The sequence below is a fragment of the Corylus avellana genome, chromosome ca3, assembly GCF_901000735.1.
Source record: "Corylus avellana chromosome ca3, CavTom2PMs-1.0".
Classification (NCBI taxonomy): Eukaryota; Viridiplantae; Streptophyta; class Magnoliopsida; order Fagales; family Betulaceae; genus Corylus; species Corylus avellana.
The window spans coordinates 6,694,459-6,714,568 of NC_081543.1; the positions used below are offsets into that span (position 1 = coordinate 6,694,459).

The 20,110-nt window shown below is 33.1% G+C and overlaps 1 protein-coding gene across 3 annotated transcripts; it reads right to left on the reverse strand.

Moving 5' to 3' along the window:
• Nucleotides 1-10,535: 10,535 nt before the first annotated feature.
• Nucleotides 10,536-18,695, reverse strand: LOC132176494 (uncharacterized). 3 transcript variants are annotated; one of them, XR_009439524.1, is made up of 12 exons: nt 18,249-18,695; nt 17,452-17,601; nt 17,052-17,219; nt 16,451-16,603; nt 16,148-16,300; nt 15,231-15,395; nt 14,893-15,063; nt 13,822-14,008; nt 13,488-13,701; nt 12,522-12,717; nt 11,288-11,430; nt 10,536-11,048 (listed from the first exon to the last, which is right to left on the reverse strand). XR_009439524.1 is itself a non-coding variant. In XM_059588726.1 (11 exons), the coding sequence occupies exons 1-11, from the start codon at nt 18,469-18,471 to the stop codon at nt 11,393-11,395; spliced, it is 1,818 nt and encodes a 605-aa protein (XP_059444709.1). In that variant the 5' UTR covers nt 18,472-18,695; the 3' UTR covers nt 11,096-11,392. The 3 variants fall into 3 exon arrangements, 2 of the variants coding, with proteins under 2 accessions (XP_059444709.1, XP_059444710.1); XM_059588726.1 differs by lacking the exon at nt 10,536-11,048 and having other exon boundaries at nt 11,096-11,430; XM_059588727.1 differs by lacking the exons at nt 10,536-11,048; nt 11,288-11,430; nt 12,522-12,717 and having other exon boundaries at nt 13,520-13,701; nt 13,826-14,008.
• Between the last annotated feature and the right edge of the window lie 1,415 nt (nt 18,696-20,110).

Below are 20,110 nucleotides of genomic sequence, written 5' to 3' on the forward strand. Positions count from 1 at the left end.
GAAATATTATAGATGTCACCCGAAAAATATTAAATATTCCTGCTAATTTTCTATATTATAATCCATGTATTCTTCTTGCTATTTTTTTTTTTATAAAAAAAAAAAATTGGTGTATATATATAAAACCATATATAGGATTTTTTGAATTTTTTTTAAAATATATATGATTTGGTGCTAGGAAGTTGGAAACGGATTACCAAAGTGCTTATATGTTTTTTTCAATAGATATTACACTAAAAATATTAAATATTCCTACTAATTTTCTATATTATAATCCACGTATTCTTCATGCTTTTTTTTTTAATTTTTTAATTTTTTAATTTTTTTTTTTTTTTTTTTTACTTTTCATTTTAAATCATATATACTTATATGAACAAAGATTTAAACATGTTTTAATGTTTATGAATTAAACTAAAATAAAGGCTCTTATGTTTTACGAGATTTTTTGTTTTGTTTATGTGATTTAGTCAATTTTCGACCATTTTTGAAAGTGTTTTTATGTTTTTGAAAGCAAAATAAGGCAAACATTTATTTGATTAATAAGCATAAATCGAACATAAATGCTTTCGAAACACCAAGTACTCATAAAAGAAAAAAAATTTTGTTTATTTTGCTATGTATTTGATTTAGTCGAAGGTTCCTATTTAATAGAAATTTTCGTTGCTTGGATTTATCTTTGTGTATCAACTATCTATGCATAATTTTTCACGACTATTAATTGATTATTTTTATGTTTGTTTTTCTAAAAAATTTATTTGTATTGAAATATAATAGATATCACACTAATGAGATTTTAGGTTTGAATTCATTTGAATATTTTATTATATATATATATATATATATATATTTCCTTTTTGTGATTTACTTGAATTTTTTAACACTTTTTTGAACTTTTTTTTTTTTGACATGTTCGCACAAGAGGGGGAAGGGGTGATTCGAACTAGTGACCTTCGCTTCATTAGGCGTGGTTCCAGCTGATTGAGCTACTTCTTGAAGGAGATTTATTTGATTGCATTAAATATTGAGTGAAATAATTGTTTTATTTTATATATATATATATGTCCGCACAAGAGGGGAGAGAGAGATTCAAACTAGTGACCTGAGCTTCATTAGGCGTGGTCCCAGCCGATTGAGCTACCTCTTTATTTAGGAAAAAATGCAAAATTAATCCTTGTGGTTTACCTGATTTACAATTAACTCCCTGTGGTATCAAAATGAACTCAAAGGTCCCTGAGGTATGCCAAAAATATAATTTAGTCTCTACAATCAAATTCCGTCCACTAATTTAACAAATTCTCTTAATATGATACTTACTTAAATAGGACAAGTATCTCAATTATATTGGCTCTAATGTTTTACGCTATTAGAATCTGTTAATTCAGTTAAGGAAATTTGACTGTAAGGACTAAATTTTTTTTTTTGGCATATCTCAGGGACATTTGAGTTCATTTTGATACCACAAGGAGTTAATTGCAAATCGGGTAAACCATAAGGACTCAATTTACATTTTTCCCCTTTATTTATATTGAAATATAATAAGTATTACACTAAAAATATCAGAGTTTCCTACTAATTTTTTATTAATTTTTGATAATCAGAATTCAAGCTTTCTTCTTGCTATTTTTATATCTTTTATACTTTTCATTTTAAACTATACCTATGGGAACAAATATTTTAACATGTTTTAGTTTATGTGGATTAAACTAAAACTAAGGGTCTTATGTTGTAATTCATTTGATGTTTTATGAGAATTTTTATTTTTTTCGTTTGTGTTATACTCGAATTTTCAGGCAAAAGAAAGCGAAAATTTATTCGATTACTGTACAAAAAAAATATTTTCATTTTTTGAAAACACGAAATAGATAATTAAGCATCGAATCTAATGTGGGAAGTTTTATTTGATTACATTAAATGTTGAGTAAAAAATTTTGTATTATTTTGTATTCATAAAAAAATATTTTGTTTCATTTTTTTTTTTCCGAATGTTCAGAAAATATATAAGTTTTATTTGTATTTAAATCTAATAGGTATCACATCAACAATATGATATATTTTTACTAATTTTCTATTAGTGCTTTGATCAGAATCCAAGTTTTATTCTTGCTATTTTATTTTTTCTCTTTAACTACTTCGACGGGAACAAAAATTTTACCATCTTTTTGTTTATATAAATTAAACTAAATTCAATGATCTTATGTTTTCCTCTGTGTGTGATTGTGTCATTAAATACATGTTCAATACACTTGAAAAAAAAAAGTGTATATTCAATAATGTACTGATATATAACCTTTAGTATGTATTTTCGTTAAAAGATGCATAATAGATTTTTTCACATAAAAAGTAAGATGGGAATACGTATACGTTTAAATTTTAAAATTAAATTATAATGAAGAATCTCGCGCATAGCGCGGGTTATGTGCAAGTTATTTTTAAAACTTGGAAATATAGCCAATGAAAGTTGCGGCTTACTATGATGGGTAAAACCATTAGGAATAAGAGTCTAAGAAAACAACATAGTTAAGCTGCAAGCAACAACTATGAGAAGACAACAACATACAACATAAATATAAAAAATAAAATTTTAAAAAAAAAAAATAAAAGAAAAAAAAAAAATCCAAACCCAGAAATCAACAACGCCAATAGCGTAGACGGCGAGACGCGAAGGCGTGTGATATCCACAGGCAAGTGCGTGAATGACAGGCAGATGCGTCCAAGGCAAATCCAAACAAAAGAGGCGTCGCGGCCGCTCGATGGATGCATCGAGGTAGTAGAGAAGGAGCTAAAGTTGCGATTTTTGGAACAGATGGGATAAATCGTACAAGGCAATGGATATGGTATCATAAGAAGCAGCCAGTAGGAACCGAAGGTGAAAGCATCATGAGAAAGAAGAAGAGGAAGAGAAGAGGGGGGAGGAGGGAAAAAGGAGCCCAAAACCATGCACGCAAATGACGAAGTATCTTTTTCCGTTTCGGTTACATTGAAAATGATTGTTGTTTAAGTGAGTTATCTTCTAGATGGGGAGTGCATATCATTTGATATTTGATGTCAAATTTCTTATAAAAAAAAATAAATAATAATTAATTGAATACTCATACACAATTCTAACTCAGCTTCATTATTTAACTAATAAGTTGAGCTTTAGTCTCATTTTTTTAAGTTTGTTCAATTATGGATTAATAATAAATTATATAGCAATCGATTTATATTTATTTTCACAACTAATTTTAAGTAAACTTCTTATGAATAAATTCTAGTCATTATTTTAATTGGTCTATATGCACATACCAGTCACTTGTTTTCTTGGCTGACAATCTCTTATCTGTTACTTTCATCTCCTATTGAAGATATTGAAGCCAATAAGAATTACCTTTACAGAAACCAGTCACAAAAATGTACTTTCATGTGAAGCTTGCTGAGTAGACAACTTTCGCAAAGCTCCAATGTACTACATAAATAACAATGAGCCTCCAAAATACCTCACCAGAAAATTTTGCAGGAAAATTTATATCAAAACAGATTTCATAAATTGAAAGATTTTGTTGAAATTGTTCATTTGAAGATTTCTTGAAAAGCTAATCATAGGTTTTTCTCTCCATCGGAACAATAGAGCGGTTACGCTCATTACTAAACTTGATGAAGAGATGAAATATAACCAAGGTATATCTTCTTGATCAAAGGTTGAATCAATCATCAGAAGAAGAATTAGGCCAAAATTTTGGATACATTCTGGGAAAATAAAACTTCCATCAAAGATAAGCAAATGAAAGGCGAGAAAACATTATTTGAAGCAATTGAAGGTATTTTGACATCTCATTAAAAAGATGGAGCCAGCAGAAGTATGTGCTTTGATGCAAAGCCATTGAATCTTTTGCTGCAAAGAAAGATATGCATAGTAGTTACCAACTTATAATAATCAAATTTTTTTTGTTTTTTCTTTTTTTTTTCCTCGTGTATCTTAAAGAGCAAGTAATTAAGAATTCAGCAGTCTGAGACTCAAGCTTCTACGTGCTATAGTTAATCATGATCTTAGGATTGAAAACATTTAAAATCATGGGCCGTTAAGGGGTGGTAGATCACTCCAGTTAGCATTGCTATATCACCTGTCATATCCATCTATGATCACCTTGCAACGACGAATGTACAAATTGCTGGTGATTTGTGGTTTAGGTTATGTTCAGAAGTCAAGCTTGACCAAGGTTTCAAATTCATTTTGCTGGATCACCAGTAGTGGCTGTCCTGTCATCTGCCATCACAAAATAGAATAATAGCTCAGTTCATCAGAACGTTTTGATTTATATCCAAACATGCAGTAACGAAATCATGGACAATCCTAATGTTCCTAGCTTTAAAGGAAAGGAACGTAAATTAATTTGACAGGAGGATAAATTAAAACAAGAGAATATTTGAGCGCATTTAGGTGGTGTTTGGTAAATGAGTTGGCCTAGACACTGTAATTGATGTGAAAAAAAAAAAAAAAAGTAAGAATGTTTTATATAAAAAAGTGAAAAAGTTTTGTTTTGTAGTGATTTTTTTATTTGAATAATAATAAAAAGTGAATGATGTGATATAAAAAGTGAACAAGTTAAAACATTTTGATGTTAATTATTTTGGGAAATGTTGATGAACAGTGTCTAAGCCAACTCCAACCCCTTCATCTTTTGGAATTCTAAGTATTCATGTCATCTTTTAAAATTCCTATAACATTCGTGTAATACATTGATATAGCTTTTTAATTCATGTACTACCATTTTATATTCCCATTTTCATATTCTTTAACCTCCCATTATGAATCTATGCCTATAAAAGAGAGTATTGAGTAGTATGTAAAATACACAATAATAGAGAAGAATCATACATAGTTCATGAAGAATTAGTTTCATATATTGCAATCTCTTTATCTTGTCATGTCATTTTCTATGATTTTATAACACAGTAAATATTTTGCTTAATCATTTCACTAATTATGTTTGTAAGGGAACATGTAGTAAAAGAAATAGTACACCTACCAGTTGGATTGTCAATTTTAGACCGAACCCATAAACTCATTACGAATTTGACACGAAATTATAGGGTTATGATTTGGCATAAATGACTTTACTTGCTTAACCGTTTACGAATTGTATATACTTTTTGTATAATAAATACATGTTGAAATGGATCAAACGTGTTCAACTCTCCCTCCCCCTTCTTGTGCAGACATGTAAAAAAAAAAAAAAAAGGATCAAACGTGTCAAAGGGGTCATGTTCAAGTCAAACAAGTCTTATTGGACTATGTCAAATGGGTTAAACAAGTCGTGTTAGGTCTAAATGGGTCAAACATTTCGACCTACTTATTAAATGGGTCAAGCGGGTCGTGTTCGGGTTTAAGGGTCTAACTCGTTTAATTAAACGGGTCGTGTTTGGGTTTATCCTTATCGAGTTAGCAGGTCAAGCAGGTCAACCCAACCCACGTACCCATTTTGCCAACCCTACCTAGTAGCAATCAAGAAAATATTCCAGAACCTTTGTGTGCCTTTTCAAATTTTGCATTATGAAATTCAATTTCAAATTGGCCAATTTATTAAATTTATGAAATTTATCAATTCAACATTTTACAAATTAAATGGTTGAGATTTTACCATATCAAAATTTTATGATTTTTAAGACCTCAGTATTTACCATTTTTCTCTATTCTGAAAATGATAAATGCTGATATGACAAAATATAAATTAATTTAATTTAAAATTATGTCTTCAATTTGAAAAAATAATAATAATTATAAATCTTTGAGAGTTAGGTGACGCAGTGCTGCTTAATTTTATGGGAAGAGCAAAAACCTTTCTCAATTTAGCAAATTCTAGAAGAAGTAAAAAAGAAAATAGGAATTGAAGATGAATCCCACTGAAAAATATTTAACATCTTTTGCATAGTAAATTTCCATAGAAAGTGTGAGAATGAAGTTATTGAATTTTATTTGATCACAAATTTGCATGAGACTAGAGATTTATGTGCATGGTTGAGTCTATGACCTTCGTTCACAAAATAATGAACAAAGGACTACATTTTGCTCTTATTTATTTTGTTGATATGTACAATATAATATATACCGTCCCCCTATTTATGTGAGAACTATAGTAGATGGGAATAATACATGTATGAAGATAATATCATATTTGAATACATTATTCAAATCCAATTAATATTGGATAATCAAATATATTATAACACAAGTGCTTGATATTTAAGGTGATGACATGTAATTATGCTCCAGTGAGTTTCACAAGGCCTTTGGCAATGAACTCTGCGGGGGCGCTATTGCAATAACACTCATACAGTGAACATACACAGCCTACACAGCCGATGCAAATATGATTGCAATCTACATCTGAATAGCAAACTGGATCTTCTGGCACCTCCCTTGCTTCTGCTCCTAACTGCAACTCTGCAGCATTCATTAATGGACACTTAATGTCACGTCTCCGTTAGGATTTATTTTTACTCTAGGACATCTAAAATATCCACATTGAAAAATTAAAAATTAAAAATTAAAAAGAAAAAGTTGACCCACGGCCAAGTCCTGGGTTCTCTTTTTATATTATATTTTTTTAAGTACTGGGGTATAAGGACATTTCACTTATGCTTAGTTTGATTTAACCCCAAACCTTAACGCTAGGGCTGAAATTACAAATTTTTTAAAGTTTAAGAAAATAATTACAAAAACATTGAAATTTCACAAGTTTGCAGATTTATTCAAGCATGCATGCATGATAAGACGAATAACCAATTTAAGGTTACTGTTCTATGTACATATATAAGAAGCTAATAAGCCACAAAGAATTTTTTTATTTTTTTGAAAAAAAAAATGATATAGAGAGGGTAAATGAATAAGAAATGATTAAATATTCACCTGAGGTGATGGAGAGAAGGACAAGAAGGAAGCAGAAGGTAATGAGTTTTCCCATCATCGACGTGATGATGCTTAATTACTTTAAAGTGCAAGAACCGATCATGGTTTTATATTCGAAGGTAGAGATTTTTTCGGAAGGTTTTATGGTGAATTGTTCAAATGGTAACAATTTTTTATCGATTAATAGTATATTAAGTTGAAAAATTAGCAATGGATAGAAAGTTCCTCCAAACCGGTACGGATGAAATTTATTTTAACCCATGTAAAATAGTGCAAAGTGTTTATAAACATTTAAAAGACACATTAAATTCTTAACTCCATTAATAGCAGTTTACTAATTTAGATTAAATTTAATGTGCATTTTAAATGTTTATAGACACTTGGCACTATTTTATATGGGTTCTCCATACCGGTTTGGAGGAAATATCTGTCCATTTGCAAATTAGCTAAAAAAAACCATAAATTTATCATTGAATCTGTTGGATTCTACAGATTCCAATTCAATGATAAATTTGAAAAAAAATATAAATAAAAAATGAAGGATTTTAATTAAGACTAAATTTAATGTGTCTTTTAAATATTTATAGACACTTGACACTATTTTACATGAGTTAAAGAATATTTATTTCATACTGGTTTGGAGGAAATTTCTGTACTATCATTAACAGCTGATGAGCGGAAAATTTCATTGCTTAGTACAAGCAAATAAAAAGAACAGAGAACATACGTAAGGGTTTGTCATTCTTACAATTTTGTGACTCATAAGAAACGACAAACAAATTTAGACCGTTTAAAAAATTGATAATGACGTATGTGCAACCCAACGCCCCAAACACTTAATAATAAATAAATATATTATTTAAAGGAAACTTATATCGTAAAGAATAACAGTGTCTCATGAGTCATTATTGTCTTTTTATTACTGCGTTCATACAAAAATTTGCTATATTAATTAATTATTTTTCATATTTATAATTTCCCATAGTAAATAATAAGGTGATATATATAGTAATAATAAAGTAATAAATACTAATATAACAAAATCTCCTCTACTTAATTTTTAATCAATGGTTAACATTTAAGGAAATATATATACCAATGACTATCAAGAGATCAAGATCTTATGGATTTATTAGCTCTATTTTAAAATTTCTGAAGTTCTAAACATCACACACACACACACACACACACACATATATATATATACACTACGATTTTAAAATTTTGTATTCATAATATATATATTTCGAATGTTCAGAAAATATATGAGTTTTATTTGTATTGAAATATAATAGGTATCACATCAACAATATGATAGATTTTTACTAATTTTCTTTTAATGCTTTGATAATCAAAATCCAAGTTTTATTCTTGCTATTTTTTTTTTTTCTCTTTAACAACTCCGACCGGAACAAAAATTTTACCATCTTTTAGTTTATATAAATTAAACTAAATTCAATGGTTTTGTGTTTTTATCTGTGTGTGATTGTGTCATTAAGTACATGTTCAGTACCCTTCAAAAAAAAAAAAAAAAAAAAAAAAGGTGCATGTTGAATAATATACTGGTATATAACCTTTGAGAAATGCTAGGGGTCAATAAATTTCTCATATTTAGCTCATATTCCCTTACAATCAACCATTGGATTTGTGGGGTCCACCATTGACTCGTGTGTGATTTACAAAAGTTCACAAATTCAATGGTTGATTGTAAGGGAATATGGGCTAAATATGAGGAACTTATTGACCTATAACATTTCTCATAACCTTTAGTATGTCTTTTCATTAAAAGATACCTGATAGATTTTTTCACATGAAAAGCAAGATGAGGATGCATTTAAATTTTAAAATTAAATTATAATGAAGAATCTCGCGCATAGCGCAGGTTATGTGCTAGTTATTTTTAGATCTTGGAAATGTAGCCAATGAAAGCCGCTGCTTACTATGATGGGTAAAACCATCGAGAGTAAGAGAACCGCTAAAAACTTATATCTAGACTAGTTTCCAAGAAAACCGAATATATTATGATTAAAAAGAACAATGGCAATGAGATCTCCATCACATAAAAGAGTCTAAAGCCCAATTGGTTTAGGTTAAGCTGAAACTGAAAGCAACAACTATGAGAAGACAACAACATACAACATAAATACAAAAAAAAAAACAAGGGAAAAATGCAGTTTACCCCCCTGAAGTTTAAGAGGTTTTTCAATTTTAACCCAAAAGTTTAAAAATTGGCAATTTAAACCCTTCGTTTAATTTTTCCGTCAAAATGGACGGAAATCTATGAAATTACATCATTGCCCTTAGGCTTTTTAAAAAAAATTTCCATCCAATTTAACGGAAGGTTTATATTGCCAATTTTTTAAACTTCAGGGGAGTACATTGCCAATTTTTGAATTTTGAAGTTAAAATTGAAAAACTCCTGAAACTTCAGGGGGGTAAACTGCATTTTTCCAATAAATAAATAAATGAATAAAATAGTAGAAAAAAAAAATCTCCAAACCCAAAAATCAACGGCACCAATAGCGGAGACGGCGAGACGTGAAGGCGTGTGATATCCATAGGCAAGTGCGTGAATGACAGGCAAATGTGCATGAGACAACGACGGGGGTGTGGGGAGGCCAAAGAAGGCAATGGTGAGGCGTGTTGGTGGCGGGGCTGCAAGGCTGATAGGTTGAGCTTAAAAAAAAGCCAAAACTAAGGCCCAAGGCAAATTCAAACAAAAGAGGCTTCGCGGCCACTCGATGGATGCATCAAGGCGACAGAGAAGGGGCTAAAGTTGCGATTTCTAGAGCAGATGGGATAAATTGTACAAGGTAATGGATATGGTCTCATAAGAAGCAGCCAGAAGGAACCCGAAGGTGAAAGCATCATGAGAAAGAAGAGGAAGAGAAGAGGGGGGAGGAGGGAAGAAGGAGCCCAAAACGATGCACGTAGCAAATGACGAAGTATCTTTTTCCGTTTCGGTTACTTTGAAAATGATTGTTGTTTGAGTGAGTTATCTTCTAATTGGGGAGTGCATATCATTTAATATTTGACGTCAAATTTCTTATAAAAAATAAAAAATCATTAATTGAATATTCATACACAATTCTAACTCAGCTTCATTATTTAACTAATAAGTTGAGCTTGAGTCTCATTTTTTAAGTTTGTTCAATTATGGATTAATAATAAATTATATAGCAATTGATTTATATTTATTTTCACAACTAATTTTAAGTAAAATTCTTTTATTTATTTATTTTATGTCGGAAAACTTCTCCAAGACAAGGCCCTTCAAACTCACCCCTATTGCAAAGTGAAACTCAGTTTCGTACACTGCACCTTCGAAAGTTTTCCTATATAAAACTGATTAAATCACTAACTTTTCACTAGGAGGTGTGGCCCCATGAAATTGTTTGCACCCATAAAATGTTAAACTTTGAACCTTGAAGGAATTATACCTCAAGACCAAAGCTTTCACCACTTGGACCAACCCCTTGTTTTAATTGGTTAAAATTCTTATGAATAACTTCTAGTCATTATTTTAATTAGTCAATATTCATATACCAGTTACTTGTTTTCTTGGCTGACAATCTACAATCTTTTATCTGTTACTTTCCAACTCCTATTGAAGATATTGAAGCCAATAAGAATTACCTTTACAGAGAAGTAAAAATAAGCCAGTCACAAAAATGTATTTTCATGTGAAGCTTGTTGAGGAGACAACTTTCGCAAAGCTCCAATGTAATACATAAATAACAATGAGCCTCCAAAAAACCTCTCCAGAAAATTTTGCAGGCAAAATTCTATCAAAACAGATTTCGTAAATTGAAAAATTTCGTTGAAATTGTTCATTTGAAGATTTCCTGAAAAGCTAATCATAAGTTTTTCTCTTCATCGGAAGCCGTTATGCTCATTACTAAACTTCTTGAAGAGATGAAATATAACCAAGGTATATTTTCTTGATCAAAGGTTGAACCTTCTTAATCAAAGGTTGAATCGATCATCAGAAGAAGAATTAGGCCAAAATTTAGGATACACTATGGGAAAATAAAACTTCCATAAAAAAGAAGCAAATGAAAGGCGAGAAAACATTTAAAGCAATTGAAGGTATTTTGACATCTCATTGAAAAGATGGGGCCAGCAGAAGTATGTGCATTGATGCAAGCCATTGAATCTTTTGCTGCAAAGAAAGATATGCATAGTAGTTACCAACTTATAATAATCAACTTTTTGTTTTTGCTTTTTTTTTTTTTTTCCTTTTTTCCTCGTGTATCTTAAAGAGCAAGTAATTAAGAATTCAGCAGTCTGAGACTCAAGCTTCTACGTGCTATAGTTAATCATGATCTTAGGATTGAAAACATTTAAAATCATGGGCCGTTAAGGAGTGGCAGATCACTCCAGTTAGCATTGCTATATCACCTGTCATATCCATCTATGATCACCTTGCAACGACGAATGTACAAATTGCTGGTGATTTGTGGTTTAGGTTATGTTCAGAAGTCAAGCTTGACCAAGGTTTCAAATTCATTTTGCTGGATCACCAGTAGTGGCTGTCCTGTCATCTGCCATCACAAAATAGAATAATAGCTCAGTTCATCAGAACGTTTTGATTTATATCCAAACATGCAGTAACGAAATCATGGACAATCCTAATGTTCCTAGCTTTAAAGGAAAGGAAAGTAAATTAATTTGACAGGAGGATAAATTAAAACAACAAAAAACAGATTAAAAAACAAAATAAAACAGTACATATAAGAGTCGATTACTAATTTTGAGTAAAAGCCTTCAGTATGCTATCAACTACATATAAGAGACATTTACCACTTTTCGGATGATGAACAATTTTAGGTGATCTCAAGGGATAGTTCAATCGGTTGGAACTACATCTCATGAAGTGGAGGTTATTAGTTCGAATCCCTCTCCCTCCCTCCACTTAGTTGGTCATATTATAAAAAAAAAAAAACCAACAATTTTAGGAATGGAAAAGGAATAGATAGAGATGAGAAAGCATTTAAGGCACCTTCCTAAAAACTGTGCTCTTCTGAAGCAGAATATAGCTTTGAGACAGAGGTAGTAGTAAAGATATATTAACTATGATAGCAGTTAAGCCACAGGAAGTTCAAACACTTACTTTCCTAGATTTCAAAGATGAATGTAAATCTGTTTTCTTGGGATATAAACATTTGCTTCCCAATTTGCTACCTAAAGCATTTGGAATAATTATGTTTATTTTCCTGAACATTATATCTCATGCTTTGATTCTTCTGATTTCTTGTATCAAAATTTGTAGTCAAAAGACATGGAAATCATAGTTAGATCTTTTAATCTCCACGAAATTTCAAATTGAGTAGTAACATGATTGTCAAAATCAAATCATTTCATGAGCCAATTATTAAATGAATATAATCGCCTGCTACATCACTTGGGCTACTTATTTAACAATTAAACAGTAATCTATGAAGTATCAGATGAGAATCATAAAGTGGTGCAATCATAGAGTGAAATGACTACATGCAAGAAGCCAATCAGTTTTAATGTCCGAGCTAGCTAGAATATTAAATGCAATTAAATAAATCACATTGTGTAATATGTATGCACAGGAATACAGACTGTAACAGGCCTAGAAGAGACTGATTGGTCATTGCAAGCATACCTTGGCTTGGAAATGATGTTATAGCATCCTTGGCTCCAGTAGATGTGTTCTCTTTCAGAACTTCAGTATTGCAGTTTGGAATGTCATTTGTCTTATCCTCCCTTGGCACTTCGTTGTTGGAACTAGGTGCGTCATTTTTCTGATCATCTTCCAGATTCAAAGAGGGAAGCACGGGCTCTTCTGGGTTTACATCAACCTGCAGTAAAGTCCAAACCTAGAATGTAATTTTTTGCAGAGATGAAGCTAGGCAGCCAGTATTAAACCAATCCTAGTGCGCATTCAAATGCATGGTTAACCAGTCATCTTTTATTGTACAGCAGATAACTAGTATGATGCATGTGTTGTCATGCATGCACGTAATGTCATGAAAATGATAGGCAAAAAAGTGAACTCATATCCTTCCCCCGCACCCCCCTCTCAAGAAAAAAAAAAAAAAAACTCCATTTTCAATCACAATTAACCACACCGCTACACCCAGGGCAGAAATGTTTTCTTAAAAAGACATGTATATCACACAGAACAGAAATGTGATGATGTTGGGATCGATGCAAATACATCACATAAGATTTGACCTTTGGTGGGGAAACCATTCTCAAGTGCTCCAAAAGCATACCAAATTTATAACGGATGAACTGAAGCAGACAAGAATGAGAACCATTTCTATGGTGTGAGCAACACGCATCAAGTTGACAGAATGAATTATATAAACCAGAACCAAAATATAATTGGTCATAAAGAAGTCAATTAGTGGCTATATTTCTGTCTATGTTTCTTGTCAGGATCTCCAACTTATGAAGTTAAGTGTATGAAGTTAAGAGTGTGTAATGCCGCTTAGTCACAGTGTAACTGGATCTCATGTTTGAAAACTTTCTGTTCTAAACATTTCCTTCTTTTTCTTTTTCTTTTTCCTTTTCTTTTGTTTCTGCCAAGAAGAGTCTCCCCAATATAAGGGAAAGAAGATCACACCTTAGGGGGCTGAGATGCATCAGAAGATGCTGGATTCTTTATAACAGGAACGGCGGCAGCTTCTTTCGTGGGCTTATGTGATGTGGGCTCCTTTCCATGAACACCGTCTACCTGTCCATGATTTATCACATCCTGCTTGGGAGTTCTTGAAGCTTTTGATTTGCTGTTGTAATCTCCATTTGAAATAACACCAACTTCCCCAGCAGTCCTCTTCCTGATTTGAGAATTGCAGTATCAAAAATTATAACCTAAATATCTTAAGAAAACTTGGTCATGGCTATTTATTCTGAAATGCCAAAATGAAGCAAAATACAAAATGGCATTATATCCTCACCTACTTAAATTATAATTAGCTGTATGGTATGAGTTTGACTTGTTGGAAAACAATATTCCACGAAGAGGCTTTCCATCAATGACAGTTTCAACAGTATATCCAACCGGTATGTTTTCAGAAACCTTGGCTTGAAATGTCTTCTTTCCTTGACGAGATTGGGATTGATGCCATGGGAAATCTTGTTTGCCTGCAATTAAAGAACCATAAAAAAATTAGGTACATGTATCCTAATATCCGGTTCTACTACACAAGCTTTATAAACATTACTTATATTCTTTTAGCCCTTAAATCAATAATTGCCAAATCACACTATTATGCAAGTCCCCAATGACATAAAATAACTACTGTGTGTTAATGATTCGAATGGAGCATAAACTATTATCACACCAAGTTGACTCCTGAATACTTACACAAGTTTGATCAAGACACCACGACTTGAGAAGCATTTATACTTCACTATAATTGCAAAAGTCACTCTATGCATGAAGATGGACGTGCACTGAGGAAAACATATGCAATAAGAACTCTGATGAGACTTACGTACCTTAATTTTAATTCACAACCCATGCCTTTTAGTTATGTCTAATGGTTCATGCATGCACATTGGTTAGAGAAAACACCTGCCACTGATTAGAGTCTTTTGGGAATCTTCTATTGGAAACTTCTTTGTCCCAATACTTGTTACCACACTACATTCATGAATGATTTTTGACAAAAGAGTAGTGAATGATTTCTTATTATAATTGGCGCATCAAAAGGAATTACAGTTTTTAAAGCCAGCTCTCCCTCTTCTATTTCTATTTCTTGGAATTCAATGGAAAAGAAAAAAAAAAAGCCTGTGATAAAGCCGAAACCTAAAAGGCCCAAGAGGCTCACATATTGAAACCACTGAATCAACTTAGATACCACCAAAAATATGCACCTTTTTTTTTGGATACATGCAGCAAAAGATCTACTTAGATACATCATTTTCATTCATTATGGAAATATGTACAAAGAACTTAAACACTATGCAGGGACTTTTTTTTTTTTTTGATAAATGAGGAATTCACATTAGAAGAATGTTCTTACCTGGTTGGCCATAACTAGGCAGAATGATAGGTTGGCATATATCCGCGTCCCTCCCAACCCTAACTAGAGCTTTGTCATTTGCATGAGTGAGATTTTGCTCCTGACACTTTAGCTTCAATTGCTTCCTCAGAGATAACTTATCTAGCCTCCATTCCTTTTCCCTGGTAAGTCCTAAAAATTAGATAGTATACAAGATTAGTGACAGGCTTTAAAATTCCATCTTCGAGTCATTAATTCCGAGAACCCTTTTTTCTGGTAAGTTAATTCCCAGAACCAAATGTTACTCGAAGCAGGGAAAAAGAAATAGTTCTGAGGTAAATATAAAGAATATGATAAACCTGTGTATAAGTAATACATGTCATCCAGAGCCTCAAGACTCTTATTGCAACCACCTACAAACACAAGGACACCACCCTTCACTGGATCCAAACAGTCACCAGCCACAGAAAATCTAGCAGAAGGGCCATCACCTGTAGTGATCAGCTTGGTCCATGCACCAGTATCTGCACCAGTTATGGAAGATGCAGATAATACAGAAGAAATAAAAAAAATATACATATATAATAGAATATTGCTAATATTATCAGCTCCTTGCTAAATAAGCCGCTGGGATGAAAATTAAGCAGTTAAAAATGCTATATATCCCAAAGTAAGCAAACAAGAACAGTGATCAGAGCAACAAAGAAGCCACACGGCTAAAGAAATTTAAAAATAGGAGTCAACTAAATATTTGGCTTTGGCCATCTTAAGATTTTTATTTTCGCTTTTCCTAAAGTGTTTACCAAGCTTTTGACAATCAATTAGAATGTGGTAAAAATTCATAGTCATTATGTGGATCCACCTTTTACTAAAGAGAAATCAAAATGCCATTGTATGTCTCTCCGCATAATGATCACCCTAGGTTTCTAATACAAAGGATTTTTTTTTTTTTTTTAATGACGGGGAACCTCAAGAAGGCGGGGCCCTTCGGACCCACCCCTGAAGAGTAAAACTCACCGCACCCTCAGAAGTTTCTCTAAACGGATCAAGATAAATTGCTGACTTTTACACCAGAGGGTGTAGCCCCAAGGGGGAGTTTGCACCTAGCAAGTCTCGAACCTAGGATCTATGGGGTGATACTCCCCAAGACCACAAGCCTCAATCACTAGGCCAACCCCTTGGGGTTACTAATACAAAGATTCTTGCAGTACAATATCATGGAGGATCAAACTGGATAGTTGTCTAGACATGGAAACATGATAATTTTGATACTTACCAATATCAAGCACATAGAGGTCATTGTAAAGGTTTTGAGCATCTGTAAATCCCCCAAAAACGAACAAGTTCTTGCCAAAAGCAACAGTGGCATGACCAGCTCGGGGGGCCAACAGATGGCCTGAAGTGTTCAGCTCCCTCCAAATCAGAGTATCTAATGAAATAAATCCCAAGAATGCAATTATCAAAAAGTATATGCGATGTATAATTGATAGTCCCCAAGGAGGGCACAACCAAGTTTTAATGAAGAACAATCTGAATTATATTGGCAATTAAACTTGGGAATTTAAGAAAATCATAAGACCTGTATCAAGAACATGGACGTCGGACAAATAATAATCATGTCTATCTTCACCACCAATAACAATGATATTGTTCTTCCAAGATGAGCAAGTGTGGCTATCTCGAGGAGATGGTGGAGTGCCTGAGGTCGCAGCGCGTTTCCATACAAATGTCTCTATAAGAGAAAAGAGAAAAAGGATGACAATCTTTTTTGATTCACTTTCAGATGATATAATAATTGCATCTGCCAAAATAGTCCAGAATAATATCTGATTGAGATGTCCTATGCCTTGAGTACTCCCTCTAGCCACCCCAACCCACCACAAAAAGAGGGGAAAAAACCTAATGAAGGTGGGACTGAATAATAGGTCTTTGAAAGAAATCTAGAGACTATGAGCAAGTGGACTGGCACCTTCACACCTTAAGTTCTTCCATAAATATGATTAAAAATAATACTCATGCAAGATGAGAAACCCAGACAATTCAATTTTAACTGTTACCATTTATGAAGGTATCCCATATGGATCCATACTTAAAGATTGTACTGTGAGCTAATAATGACCAGAGTAGTTCAAACCAATCTCCGCCACAGTGATTAGCAACAAGCTGTGTAGAAAACTTACCCGTATTCAAAATGTAAAGATCGTTGTAGTATATTTCATCATTGTTATCTGCAGACTTCCCACAGCCACCAAATATGAATAGACGTTTACCAACAAGGGCTGCACTATGACCCTCCCTTGCCTCTGGTCCGTCACCCCTTAAACTTGGTGATATCCATGTACGTGACGCTATGAATAACAATGTTAAACACATTAGCAAATACGACACTAGTGGAATTTGCAATTAAGAGATCAAGAAAAAAATGAAATGACAAATCACATCAAGAGACTTTCAAGCTTCATGTCCTAAGCACACCAATTCAAAATGAAACTACACTTATAAAATTAGTAAGAGATCGGAACTTAGGAAGCAGATTAACAGGTTGTAGGAAAAGGCTAATAACCAAAAGAAATAACTTACAAGTATCTAGTATATGCAAATCCTTGAGAGGATTCATCCCATCTGTACCCCCAAATACAAAAAGATTATCACCAACGGTGGTGCAGCTGTGGCTGTCCCTTGGAGTGGGCGGTATGCCTTTAATCAGAGGCTGGCTCCATGTCTGATTAGCTGCAAATCACTAATAGAAATGAGAGAATGAAAAATATTTAAACGAACATGAAAGAACACCAAAGCAAATGCTACAAGTAAAATAAAACAGGAAAAATAAAAAACGAAGCTAAAAGCCATTGGTATATCCATTAACAACACTCCACCCCAATCCATAACAAACCATTAGAACCCACTAAGAAAATTAAGACTAAAAATTTGTAATTTATCAACTTGCAGCGATGGGTGCAACAAAAATTTCATGAAACCTATCACAGGGATAGGTTGATTCTAAAGTACAAAAAGCCACAAAATGGGAATTAAACTATAAAGAATCCTAACAAATCAACTTCAATAGCAAACACATGGAGGCATTAATGCTTAGAACTAATAATATACAAGAACCTATCACAACATTAATGTAAACAACAAGACCCATACAAATTTAACTAATATAAACCAACCAAAAACCCTAACGAACACGTCCAACCCCATCCCCACAAAGATTAAGCAACGGGGTATATCAAAAAGTTACAAACTTTGAATCCAAACATAGACAACAATGCCAAACCCAATATTATACAAACCCTATAATAAAAGCAGTATACAAAAAGAATACAGTCTGAGGGAAGCCCAGGAATTTCGGGGCCAAAATTTTGAAGACCCACCAGTGTCAAAGACGTGTACTTGGTTTGTCTGGCAGTTATCCCTCCCATACCCCCCAAATACATAGAGAAATCTGCCTCCTTTAATGGCGTTGCAGGTGTGACCCCACCTCTTCCCTGGCCCAGATATCTCACCCACCTGTTGCTGTTGCTGTTGTTGAGCTCCTCCCAGGCTGTGTTTCGGATGGAGCTGGACCCTTTCCCACCTCATATTCCTGGAATCCATGGTAAAATAGAGAGACCCAGTTGGAGAAAGTGCAAAAGAGTGAATTTTTTTTTTTTTTTAATTGGGTCACTGTAATCAGAGCAAGAAATGGAGAGAGGGTTTTGGGGATTGAGTGGATTTTGAGGTGTGTTTTGAGTTCATGCAAAGAGAAAAAGAAAACCAAAAACACTCGGAATAAATTAAAATAAAATAAAATAAAACAAGGTGGAGGGGGCCGGAGCAAGTGTCATCATATGGGAGAGGAAATAACAAAAAGTAGAAGTTTTTAGGGCACCTGAAGAAGGGATTAATATTAATTAATTATCATTTTTTTATTTCTTTTTGTTATTAATACAATTATTATTAAGAATTTACCTTTACTTTCACGTGTAATTAATAAGAGTGTGAAATGTCAGAGTGTGGTGGGAGAATGGAGATAGAGGAGTTTCAAATCTGGGTGAATCGGGATGTGGTTGAAAAGTGTGGATTGCGTGGCACGCGGAGAGTCGTTTTGATGTAGGGTTCATCTTTGGTGGGGACAGCGTAAAGGGAATCAGCCCATCTTGACACGTGGCAAAGGAAGTGACTTGATGTATGTCAAGACAAGAAACCATGCAAGCCTTCAAAAATTTGCTTAAATGCACCATTCATGAAGCCACCGAGGCACCGATTGAATAACGCTACAAGCCTACATACTTACCTCTCATTTTATTTTTATTTTTATGAAAAATAATATTTAGTAGGCTTTCATTGGGCTGCTCAAACGGTTATAACCGGCTGTTATTGGCTATAATCTCTACTGTCTTGAGCGATTATCAGTTGGTAGTTATTTTATAACAGCCGGTTAGCAGTTATAATCGATGGTTTATAACCACTTTTTTTATATGGGTTTTTGAGCTTTTTAAGTGTTTAATGCCTATTTTTTGAGCTTATTTTAAGAGTTTAAGGCCAAAATTCTCCAAACAAATGGAAAGAAACATGTTGTTTTTGAGCCAGCTAATCTTTTTGAATAAGGCTTGGCCCAAAAACAGCCCAAACATAGTCATAAATAGCTCAAATCTATTAATCCAAATACAAATTAAAAAGACAAAATCCAAATGGAGGCATAGTACGGCCAACTAGTCTAGATACAACCAAAACAAATAATAAGTAAAACAAATAAATTCTCAAATGACCCAAATTCCTCCTGGCACAGTTTGTGAGCCAAAGAAGCCTAGTTGGAGCCTTGGAGGCATAGCTCAACACCCCTACAAATACAAATCAATGAAATCTTGAAATCAAATAATATGTAAAATATAGAAGAAGGTTTACTTATTGAAAAGTAGTGTCAAATAATATGTTTAAAGCTAGTTTTATTATTCCTTTTGAGTCTCTCACCTAGCTAATGTAAATTAATTGTAGTCAAGTTTTATTTATTTATTACACTACTTGTTTTTTAATTATTAAAACATGGGTTAGAGAGAAAGGTGCATGAAATGTATGTATGGGAGATTGGGCTCGGGTTCTATCCCAAGCCCATACAATACTAAAGTAGGTGCCTGGATTGGGTCTAATAACTCAACCTAGGCTATGTAGTTACATCAGGAGTGGAGGCTAGGGTTTTTCCTAACGCTAGTCGTTCACTCCTAGTAGTCCCACATAGACTGTTTCTCCCATCTCT